Here is a 12,836-nt window from a genome sequence, read left to right as displayed (position 1 = left end):
ATTTTGCCGTTTTTTTATTGTTTAAGATTTAGGGGAAAAAGACCAAAATACCCGTGTCGATCCATGATAAGTTTTAAACTATGAGTGTGTTAGTGTGTGAATATCATTTCTATGCTATGCGTGGGTGTAAAAAAACAATGGGCGCATCCCATCAAAAAACAATAAATGAGGGTTAAAATTGTGGGCCCTACCCTAAACATGGGCTTAGGTGATCCGTGATCGGGTGACCTACTCTATCAAAACACGAGACAAAATGGTGGGTCCCACATGATGCATGGGATTGAGCTGAGTTCGTGGGAACCACCTTATCAAAACATGGGTATTTTGGTCCTTTTATGAGTAAAAAAACAGTATTTTTGTTCACAAATTGTTGTCAGGACTCGATCTGCAGACTGTACTCAAACGTGACTCCTCTATTTGCAAATTGCCAAAGTAGTATAATGTTTTGTGCAAATAAAACAAAGTAGAAGACATCTTTTGCAAAACAGCACTGATAAATTCGCACCCCCTTTGAAGGAAGATATGTGGCAGACCTAAAGCTTTTTTTGACGTTACACGGGTGCGAATTATCCTACAGGGGTGTGAATTTAACATCACCCTTCGCAAAAACCCCCAAAATACAAAATGGATAGATGATGCTATCATGCGCATCATCCATCTATACGCACCTTCCCCCTCAAAAGTCTTCTCCTCCTGACTCCCTGAAAGACGAAAAATCTTCTCATTCTCCTCCTTCCACATATCCTCTCGAACCCCACAAGAGCTCCAACGCTAAAATGCGCGGGGCTCCCTCCCCTCTTATCCTTCACCTCCCTTCTCTCTTCCTCCACCCCTCTTCACCAAAACCCTAATTTAGGGTTTCTAACTCTCTCTCTCTCTAAAATAAGATCTCTCTTTCTCTTTCCTTTCATGTCGAACAGGTTTTGTCAATGGGCGTTCGTTCTCTCTCTAGCTCTTATCCAGATTCTGCCGTTAGAGTCTGTTAGGGTTAGGGTTCCGTCCAGCTCCGTTTGTCCTGCATCTACGGCTGCTGAATCGATCTTGCGATTCCGCGATTCATGTTCGATATCGGAGCTTCAATCTCACCGCGGAGATTTGGTTGGGGTTACGGAGGTGTGCCAATATCATTTCTTGCCCTAGTTTTTTTTTTTCGGTCTTTTTCTTTGCTTATTTGTGATTTTGATTCTTGTTGAGCGTTATTGTTGTGTAATTTCTTGAAATAGTTGTGATGGGAAGAATGCAATTTTATTGTCAATTTGATTTAAATTCTTTTTATATGATGAAATGGGTTCTTTCTGTAATCAAGTGGTTTATGAAAATATACATGTATTAGAATAAAACAGGATTGGATTCTATGAACCATTGAGCTGGAAAATTGGGTTTCATTGTTTTTATTTTGTGGGTTTGGGATGCGATGATTGTTCCTTCTTAAAGTAGTCAATTTGGGAAGGTTGGAATTGTTATAAAGCATAGAATGCATGGTTATTTATAATTTTATATTGTGTCTTCAAGGGGTGATTTATTGTCATTTCGGAGGTATTAGCAATGAACATGGTTCATGATTAAGTGAATGGAGGTGTAGCATTGGTGAGAGGCAGAGTTGCTTTGGGTAATTGTATGTCATTCCTGTTATTCATTGGTATTGATAAAGGTGATCATAGTGTGCATGTTATTTCTGTTTTTTTATTGGTACTTGCAAAGGTGATAATTGTGTGTGATTTACACACATGATATGGAGTACAAACCCTTTTGGATTCATCCAATAGTTGTAGGCATTTGCTTAGCCTAGAGTTTCTTTTTTCTGGAATTTGGAAAGTTTCCATTGCCACATTTAGTTATGTATAGATCATCGTGCACAATCTATGTGATAAAAGTCTTATGATGATTACGGTATACATGGAATGAAAGAGAATCGTTAAGTTACTTTAAGAAGTTGTTCTCCTCATGCAATGCTATACATGGAAGGAAAGAGAATCCATCATTTACTTCACTTCTCCTAGTAGGATGAAAAGTTGAGTCTTGGCTGTAAGGAATTTGGTTGGCTCAACGATGGATTGAGACAATACCTCAAATGTGCACTATGGAAGAACCCTGGTCAGTGAAATTCAGCATCAAAGCCATCTTCTTTTACTGTTTTCGACAATTATAAGAGTCCATGAAATCTGATATAGTAATGGAAGAATTCATCATTCTTCATGAATCAACATGTACCATATACATTTACTTCAACTCTATGCTGAGAAATTGAACTTATTGGAGATTCTCTCGATAAATCTAGTGCATCGGTCTTGGCCCCTCGAGATTTGGGAGGTGAGGTGAGGATATCCTGGTGATAGTCAATGACTTTTGATGTAGTTAAACTAGAATAGTAATCACACTTCAACTTAAATTCAAGCCCAAAAAACCAAAGCACATGTCTCAATAAAATACAAGGAAAGAAGGATGTTGTTTCGTGATAGAGAATGAAGTGCATAAACTCCAATTTTCTCAATGTTTTGCCTTTTTATGACTCCAAAACTTTTCTGAAGTAATGAATCCTAAATTCCTAATCCCTGACACTTTTCAACAAAACAAACCCAAAATTTGACTCAGATTCTAATTACTTAAAACAGAGGAACTTCCCACCTAAACCAACCTCTAAATGTGTTAAATTTAGACTTTCTAAATCCCATGCAAAATCCATCTAAATTTTCAAATAAAAGTAAGAAATACCCCCCCACCCCCTCATGTTGACCTCAAAAAGGTGTTGTGCTGATGTCGTCTAACGGCAGAATAAGAGTCAAGTCCAACCCTTCTTTCCCCTTTTCTTCACCGAGACTTACCCTCCTTGAGTATTAGGTTGGACTGCATTAACCCTTTTTTTTTTTTGATGACGTAGGATGTCCCCACCCCCTTCGGGAGTAGGACTAGTCCCTACGGATACACGCAACGACCCACTCACCACGTGTATCAGGTAAGTCGGGGGCGGGATTCGAACACTCGTCAACAGGGAGCAAACCCGTGACTTTATGCCGAAGAGCCAACGCCAACAGGGACTGCATTAACTTTGTTCTTACTTCTTAGGAGGTTATTGTGAAGATAATTTCTTCCAATATCTTCGTAATTCTTGGAAAGAACCAAGAAGAAACAATGCCCTCGTGAAAATTTGTAAGGAATTTAACTTTATAATAATTCAACATCATTGCAAATGCATTCAATTTTAAAAAAAGAAGCATTTTATACTTTTTATATAATTATACACATGCCTACATTTTATTGATGTCATCTATCTGTTTTAATGCATTGGTTGTTAGCTTGAGACTAATGCATGGCTGAAAGTGTTACCAACTTCAGATTTATTGAGATAAAATGTGTCGATGCAAGAGCGTGATTCTAAAAAGGAGCGTGAATTATTCAAGATTGGGGCTTGAATAACTGAAAATCTGGCTTGTCCTAGGTGGAAGTTGGTTTATAAGGTCAAGAATAGATGAGTTCACAAGGAAGTTGATAGAGAAACGTGAATGTGGAAGATGATTATCCTTTGACATTTTGGCGAGATGAAGAAAACAATGACAGAATTCAAGTCAAAGGATTGTAGTTCAATAGTCAAGAAGACTTAGATATTGATAAAGCAACATTTGCAAAGATACAAATGCATAGTGATGGAGAAAATATAAGATTTGCGATAACAGTTTGAGAAGGTCCCGCAAAGAGATGCCATGAGGTGTATTGTTACAGACATCAAAATGGAACTAAAAAGGGTGCAAAGACTAGAAATGAGGTCTAACTTTTTAACTCCCGATAATTGATTGGGATGAACATGATGGAACAAGAGAGCAAGTTGTACTGGGAAAAATAATCTGATGCAAAAAATCTGTTGAACAAGCATTTACCATTGAGTCGTGATTTTAGTTATTAATTCCGTTTGGATCAGTGTTTGTTTTTGCTCATTGGAATGGAACGTATCGATGTTTCATCTGTTCCAGTGTTCTGTTTTGGAAAAGGCGCTACGATCAATGAATTATTTTTAGTAGTTATAAAATTCAAAAATAGTGTAAAAATGGGAAAATATCTCTAGAATTGATCAATTGGTAGTACTTGATGATTCCCGTTGGTGTAGAATGCTATGGAAGGAGATATTGCACAAGAAAATGGCTAAAATCCTTGCCTTCAAGCTTCATGTTGGATTTGAAAGAAGAAATGTGTTTTGCAAAAATAGATAAATGAGGGTTTTTGTTGTATTTTAAACCTCCCATTCGTAAAATACACCAAATTTCCTTGAAATGATCACTGAATGGAATTAAACTATTAAAAAAATTGAATTAAAAATGGAAATTCTAAAAAAATTGCCACAAAATTATGAATTTGGAATTTTTCTAGATTTATAGTATGATTCCGTATGGAACAGGGTGTTTTGTCCTATTTTGCCTGGTACAGACGAAACACAATGAAACAGTTCACTGTAGAACGGAATTTTGAAAGGAATGTTTAGTTTGTGTTTTGTTCCTTTCTTTTTTTTGAAACAATATGAAATATTTTTCCCATTCCTGATGAAATGAAACGAAATTAATAACTGTGGTCGTGATTGAACAGCATCAAATTGATTTGAAGACGACGACAAAAAAGAAATGATCCATGTATGGATGATTGCCATATTTGGCTTATTCACAGTTGAGAAAAGGTACTTGCAGGAACGAGGGCAAGCAAAAATCTTGATGGGGCAACTTGATCATTTGTTTGGGTTGGTAATAGCGCACAATAGCCAGCTTCTCTAAACATGGAGGAGGAAGGTTTAGTATAAGGATCATAGTTGTAAATTCCGTTTCGGTCGCCATTTCGTTTTGGCCACCGAAACGAAATTTCGGTGGGATTTCGGTCATTTCGGTGCATTTCGGTCGAAACTTTTCGTTCACACAAAAAATATATTAAAAAATATGAGAAAAATTCAAAAAAATAAAAAATCAATAGAAAAAGATGAAAAACTAATAAATAGTCCAAAATATGTGTCAGGGTGCGGGTACGACACGACACAGGTACGTGGGTACGTGATTAAGTTCCATATTTCATAACATGAGGTATCAATACATCATTCATTAGAAAAAAAAAGTCTGTTACCAATGTGTTGACCAGTGCCTGACAAGATGAATAATTTTTAGAGACCAAATAATGAGATTTTTTTACCGGACTTTTGGGATTTAATAATGTTTGGACAAAATAGATTTTATGAATTTTTAAAATTTGAAAAATACCCCACCGTTTGGAAGTTAAGAAAGTTAAAATTTTGACCCGACCATTTTTCTTTGAATTTTGTACTAGAACTGGAGAGTTGACTTTTTTTCCTTTTAGATTTGGGTGTTGAAACTATTTTTAATAAATCCAAAAGGGGGGTATTCCGTTATTTACATGTAAATCTTAAGTAAATGGACAATAAAATAGTAAAGACATTTACTTAAATGGTTTACATGTAAATACCGAGTACAGGAAAGTAGAGAAGTACAGGAGAGGAAAGAGAAGCAGTAAGAATCCAGTCAAACTAGCCCTTATGCACGATTCCGGCCGGAATGGAGAATTTCGTCCATTCCGGACGAAATTCCGGATTTCGGAAAATTTCGTCCGGAATGGCCGGAATGGAACAAAATTTCCACCGGAACGAAATTTTTGGAATTTCGTTCCGGAATGGTAACGAAACCGGTTCGTTTCGTCCATTCCGGACGAAACGAAATGGAATTTACAACTATGATAAGGATTTAATACTATATGAAACTTCTTGTTTTTTAATTGCCCCACTTTTCAGCTATGTGTAGGGGCATCTTATGTACCCGGTTATGCATAGATTGGTAGAATGTGGCAAGCTATGATACCTAGATATAGATACAGATACAGACACGGACATGGGAAATAAAGATATAACTTTGCATTTTCTGAGACCTAGAGCACAGACACTGACATACTGTTATGGGTATCCGATACCATGAGATAAGGCACTCAGCATGTAGAAATAAAATACCATAAAACTTAGCTAGAATTAATTTAGAAGATTATGTTAGCAAGAACAAAGCATGATAGTTAAGTCAAAGAGAGTGACGTTGTAAAACCATGATAGTTAATCTTCTGGAAAGATCCAATCTTAGAAGCCAAGAGCACATGTGGGAGTGGGAATAGAGATAGTACAAGTTAGCCATCAATGGATTCAAAGTTGCGAGCGAGCAAGGGAGTGCATTTTAGTTGCAGGAGTTGGCTTTTAAGGACCCAACTAACACAACCATTCCAAATCATTTTGTTGCTGTCTTACAATGAATGGAGTGGTGGTTGCTCGTCTCCACTTGTCTACATACCATACATATATTAGATTATCGATTTTCTTTTTTTTAAAACAAGAATCAGTTTTGTTTTTTCCTTTTCAAGATATTATATCTTGTTTGAGAACACAATTGAACAAAAGGCTTGAATCCTTGCGAGGGTAGGACCTGTCCAAAGCTTTGGAAGAGGAGAGAGAATAACTTTCTGCTACAAGAGCTTTACAAAAAAGAATGGACAGAGAAATAGCCTTGAGGATGGGATGTCCATTCTTGTTGATCAACCTCAAAGAAAGAGATATATGCATTTTCCAACATTGTAAGTAACTTTAATTGTCACTCAAACTCATCACTATTCAAATTCCTCTTATGAAACCATGCTCTACTGAACCCTCCCCCAACTCACTCAAAATTATCTTTGATAATCAACCTTTCTTTACCACAAACCTATAATGCGGGCATGGCTGATTGATCTGCCTTGATCTGCGTTGACACGCTTGCCTGTTTTGAGCATTCAGGCAGGTTAACAGGCTTGTGCCTGATTCAATTCAAATTTTAGGTAGCTTCTCATATTACCGAGGTAACATTGGCCATCTCATAAAACCATATTCTACATCTTTACTAAATAGGTTTCATGGACACTTTCCTTCAATTAGGGGAGTCCACAACTGGCATCAATTCTGGTTGTGGATCTCAGAGAAAGATGTTGATACAAACAACCAAATTTTGAATTAAAAAGACTTGCCGGGATCATGGTTTCAAATTTCCACCTAAACTGACATGAAACGTTCGAAATGTTTTTGTTTCTATCCCCACTGAATATCAAAACCGAAACGACCAAAATGAATGAACCAAAATCTTAAGTGTAACAGTGATGTACTATGTCATTATGTATTACATAATTATATTTCTATAAATTGAATGTGAAATCACTAGGTGTTAGATGCTTTTAAACAATTATGGATGGTTGTCTTGTATTGTAGTGTTGGACGGTCGGTGGAGTGGCATTGCCAAGGTACTCTTTTTTTTTTTTTTAAATGGTTGTCAAGGCACTCTTTCAAGGAGTAGAAGCGTCTTTATTAAGGAGGAAATGGAAGTTCTATTTGAATTGTGGTACTCCCAAGATGAAGATTGTGCTGAACTTTGATGATTCAAGTTTGGTGAATCCAAGTACAGTAAGTGTTGGAGGAATCATCTGATATGGAAATGGTGAGGTTATATGCTCATGTATACAGGCTCGGTTGGTGAGTGGAACTCAACTAAAGCGGAAGCCTTGACTCCTAGACAGGGAGTATGACTCCTCATCTCACTGTTAAGTGAGGAATCATTTATAGAATGTGCTTATCTAATTGTTATTAGATGATGCAGAGGGTATGGGATCCCCTTGGAAGCTAGCAGATGTTTTTGATGAGATACTAGGTACACTGGAGGGTCATTGCATTCAATTTTTCTTGCGAAAAGAGAAGCCAATCTGGAGGCTGGCAGACATTTCATTAGAGATCATATGCATGAGTAGGCAAATTGTAGTTACCTCTTTCTTTTTCAGCACTACTGCTGGCTTGTGTTTCTTTTGTTGCTGCTCTCCTGATTATCTCGGTTAGGCATTATATATTTCTGGTTCCTTATGAATGAATCATGCTGCGATTCAAAAAAAAAAAAGTTCGCATGAAAACTAAGATAGCAAAAAGAGGGGAAAGAATGGAAGAATAAAAAATAAGGAGCGGGGTCATAAGAGGTGGTCAGAAAAAAGAAGAAGAAGAGGGGGGTTAAGAGGCGGTGATATGGATCTAGTATGGGTGCTTGTCCTCCAACACGGCAAAGGGATGACGTTGAAGAAGACAATGGTGCCATTGGTGATGCTAGTACCTAGACACTTGAAATGGGCTGTAGGTTTAGAAGACAAGGCAGGTGTTGGCAAAGTGGCTTGGAGCTCGTTGATGGCCTTGGGGAAGTCGGACTAGCCAAGGCTGCACTCTCAGACAAGTTAGCATGGCGAACAAGGTGCTCTTTGATGGGTGATCTTGATTCTCTTGCGAGCATGTAGAAATGACAAGGGTAGTTTTGTCATTTTCACAAAATAATTTGCTTTTCGAAGAAGAAAACATAAAAGGGGCATTTTCATCAAAAAAATGGGGGGGCCCAAGTATGAGTTCCCTTTATCCATGAAGAAAACCTTTACAGGCATGATACACCAAGAATATGTAAAGTTGTAAACAGCTGACATGATTGGGATCTGAAAATTTGCTTTCAACAGGTAGCTTGTCTTATCTTTAATTTTCAGCTACTGCTTCCCATGGTTTTAAATTTTCATTAAAACCAACTTGAAATGACCAAAATATTTCCATTTATATCCCCACCGAAACCAAAATGCATAAATCAAAATCGCCATTGTAATAGTGGTATACTAAAAAAATGGGGGCCCAGTGCACGAGGCTCCCGCCATTGCGGGGTCTGGGGAGGGCTAGATGTACGCAGCCTTAGCCCTGCTTTGCAGAGAGGCTGTTTCTGTGACTCGAACCCGTGACCACTAGGTCACAATAGAGCAACCTTATTGTTGCGCCAAGGCTCGCCCTCTAATAGTGGTATACTATATCAATATATATTACGTAGTTATATTTATATGAATTGCATGCGAAATTTAGTACATGTATTATGTATAAATATTTTTATGAGTTACATGTGAAATTTGTTATGTACTAAATTATCAGACATTCTCTGCTAGTGCATGTCACTAGGCGTTCGATGTTTTAAAACCATTATGGATGGTTGTCTTTCTTATGTGATGGTTTATAAGTGTGTATTTGTGCTTATTCTAGTATTTCCTGAAGTTTTCCTTTAAATTCCATCATGTGCATATGTTTTCAGATGTTTCCTTGATTTATTAGATTTCCACCGCAATTTCTAACAGAAACCGGAATATTTCTGCTTCCATGGAGACCGAAATCGAAACAGAAACTTAAAACCTTGCTGCCGCCAGTAGATCTAGACAATGGACTGGTCTTTGCATCATGAAGGTTGGCTTGGTTCTGAACAATGATATGCCACACGGACTTGGTTGCAAAACAAATAACTTTTACTCATCCAGCATTGGCACTTGTGCATTATTGTGAGGAATGCGATTTTCATTTTTATCAGAAGAATTAAGTCTGGATTGAACCTACAATCTAGAATTAGATAACCTGTTAATGTTCCAACATAATGTCATTTTAGAGGCATGTAAACAAATCTTCTCTGAATTTTGAGCGTAATCTTTACTATTATTCTTAATCTTTCTTTTTTGAATGGCACTATTATTCTTATCCTTGTTTTATTGGAAAGTGAAATTTACATTGCATAGGCAGATTGGAGCAGTCATTCTTTTTTGTATCTTCAAAATTATGTTTTAGAAGAATTCTGATGCATAACTATGGTGTGCTTTTTGTGAAGGGGGATGATGTTTCATTGCAGCAGGCTCTGAATTTCGTTCACAAGAACAGTCATGATCATGCATCCATTCTCTTTTATGCATCTTGGTGTCCTTTCTCTAAGGACTGCAGACCCAACTTTACCTTTCTATCTTTCTTGTTTCCTAAAATCCGCCATTTTGCAATCGAAGAATCTTCTATCAGGCCAAGGTGTGATTTTGAATGTGCATTTTTTCCGTTTATTTTGCCTGCAGAATCACTTGCAAAAAAAAAAAAAAACATGTGCAAATATGATGACATTAGAATAATTGCAGTATCCTGTCGAGGTATGGAGTACATGGCTTCCCAACTCTTTTCCTTATGAATTCCACAACTCGAGTTCGATATCATGGCTCCCGGACGCTTGATTCTCTTGTTCTTTTCTACAATCAAGTTACAGGTAATGTCTTCTATCTTGTGATTCTGCATAATCACTTTTTTTCCTTTGTATCTATATCTAAGTCACAAATATCTTTCTTGAGAATTTCTCGGCGTGCGAAAATCTCATGATATATTAAATTTGTTTCATTTTTCAGGTTTATATGGAGAAATGAAACGATAAAAATAAAATTATTTAAAAATATATTAATAAAAAATATATATAAAATACAAAATACCGTTAAAATACCTTAAGAATATTGCGATATTATCGTGGTAAATGAAAAATCGCCATATTTTTAAAATTCTTGGGACTATTTCAAGATTTTGTCATTTTATCAAATATCGCGATAAAATAGCTATATTTTGAAAATATCGGAGATATTTGTGACATAGATCTATATTAACAGCTGTTAGCAACTTCTGCAAAGATTGCCTAAAAGTCATTGGCCAAGTGCAAGTCAGATGTTGATATCTAAAATGCATCTCAACGAGGAAGAGTCATAAGGTTTAGGCTGCGATGATTTTTCCCTCTACCAACTCAACAAATTCCTCAACTTTTCCTGTGCTAATCAATTTAATCTGTGAATACATAACCGACCATAGTTGTAATTTATTGCCACAAAAATCTCCTTTAGGTTCTACTTATTCCCTACTCGTTAAGACTGGGAGTGTTCACCTGCTGATCATCTCGTGGTAACTCTCAACTCCAAGACCACTTCAAAACATCTAAGCACATTCCTTAGGATCCTAATTTGATGCAGTGAATCACCATGCAGAGACCATTAAACTCACCACCCTATTAGGTGTCTTATGAGGGAAGTTTTGTTGTTTTGTAGTTTTCTTTGTTCCTCTTTTCTCATCTCTTCAGGGACACTTTGTCTCTTCTTTAGCTTGTTGTACTGTTTTTTCTCTTACAAATTTCTCTTCCATTGTTGCTAATAAGAAGAAAAACTCTTTCTGCGTATCCTTCGCAGTTTCTTAAGTGGTAACATGTCTCTTTATATCATTAAAAAAAAAACATTTCTCTTTATAAGGATCTACCATAGCTCGATCAGCACATTTAACCATCTTTGCATATAATCTTGTATCTGATGTTGCATAATGATTATTCTTAATGCATTTGTAGTGTGAAACATATCATTTTTGTTGTTCATATGGTCTGGTGCAGGCATGAAACCCGAAGCACTGAATTTAACAACATTTGAGAAAATCATGGAGCAATTGAATACCAAAAAGCCAGAAGACACCAACCAGGAAGAATTTTGCCCATTTTCATGGGCAAGGTCACCCGAGAAGTTGCTTCGACAAGAGACATATCTCGCACTGGCCACCACCTTTGTGCTTCTAAGGTTCGTCCATTTTCTTCTCCCCACTCTCCTCACACTCGCCAAGCGTGCTTGGAGAAGGCATATGCGAAGCGCGAGCTTGTTGAGGTTGTGGGAACATCCACAGGTGTATTTAGAGCAAGTGAAGGAGGTCTTTCGCGGGCTTAAGCCATGCAAAAGGAGCAACTTACAGGAAGGGGCAATGAATGCAAAGGTCTGGGCTTCTAAGTCCTTGGCCTCAGTTTCCATCGGCGAGGCGGGTTCTAGCAGGCTATGTTTGGGAAGCGAAAGGCGATAAGATCATGACCCCTTCTGATGAATTTAGAGTTTTGACTGAGGCTCTCCAAACATGTTTTGGTCATGGATCATGTGTAAAGTTGGTGGGTGTTTGTTTTTGGGAGGGAGGAGAGATGGAGGGCAACCCTTTTTGCCAATTTGCAAGGTCATTGGGCTTCTGTTGAGATGGTAGGAAGGTGGAGTTGTTTCAGCTGTTTAGTGATTGTTCTCTATTCATGTTTGTTGTTCATATATAATTATTTACTGTTGGAATTTATAAATCATCAAGGGGTTAAAAATACATTTGCCTTTATTGCAGAAGCAATCCAACAAAACCATAATAAGATGCAACTCTATATCACTGTATAGGCATACCCCAACTTGGATTGGCCATGCTCAATATTCTCTCTGATCTACCCATTTGATCAAAATGTTGCATTGGGAGTTAATAAGTCAATGGCTGTGATTGTTCAACACTCAAATTACTCTTTGAATAGATTTAATCAACGGCTAGGATCACCCGATCATTGCAATATTTTTGTGTCATGAGCAGTTGCAGGTAGATCTCAATCTACCAGGGCGCCCCCATTGGCTGAATGTCACCATAGTGCGCTAAATGCACGATTGTGACATTGGGGCACCATTTCACCACATTTTTGCTAGGGCGTTAATAAAGCCAAACACACCCTAATTCGTTATGGTTAATAAAGCCACCAACCCCCGATAAAACTAGAAGAGAAGGGTATTTTACTATTTTCATTCGCTCCCACTATAGGATGATTCGCACCACTTGAACATGAGTCAAAGACATCGAAAAAGGGTTATAAAGTCTGACGCATTTTGACCTTTTTGGCGTCAATCAATTCACACTTACAGCGGTGCGAATCATCCTACAGGGGGTGCAAATTTATCATCTCCCTGGTTATGATATTTTCACCCCCCTGCAGTACTTGCACACCCCACTGATAACGTGATTTGACATAAAGTTGCTCATTTTTCACGTCAAATCAGGTTATTAGGGGGGCGTGCACGTAATACAAGGGGGGGGGGGGGTGAAAATATCATCTCCCTTACAGAAAATGAACTTCGATGACCTGGATTAAACGTGGGTGTCCTTGCATCTGCATTTTACAAGC

General features: G+C 37.5%; 1 protein-coding gene across 1 annotated transcript; it reads left to right on the top strand.

Moving 5' to 3' along the window:
* Window positions 1-654: 654 nt before the first annotated feature.
* APRL4 (APR-like 4) lies at window positions 655-12,011 on the top strand. Its single transcript, XM_077367924.1, has 4 exons — window positions 655-1,113; window positions 9,702-9,889; window positions 9,994-10,118; window positions 11,268-12,011. The coding sequence occupies exons 1-4, from the start codon at window positions 910-912 to the stop codon at window positions 11,720-11,722; spliced, it is 972 nt and encodes a 323-aa protein (XP_077224039.1). The 5' UTR covers window positions 655-909; the 3' UTR covers window positions 11,723-12,011.
* Window positions 12,012-12,836: the final 825 nt, after the last annotated feature.

This window comes from Tasmannia lanceolata, unplaced genomic scaffold (genome assembly GCF_043159265.1).
Source record: "Tasmannia lanceolata isolate RefF3 unplaced genomic scaffold, GAP_Taslan_0.1 ptg000025l, whole genome shotgun sequence".
NCBI lineage: Eukaryota > Viridiplantae > Streptophyta > Magnoliopsida > Canellales > Winteraceae > Tasmannia > Tasmannia lanceolata.
Note: the sequence above shows the minus strand (reverse complement) of the source record. Positions and strands in the feature narration are given on the sequence as shown.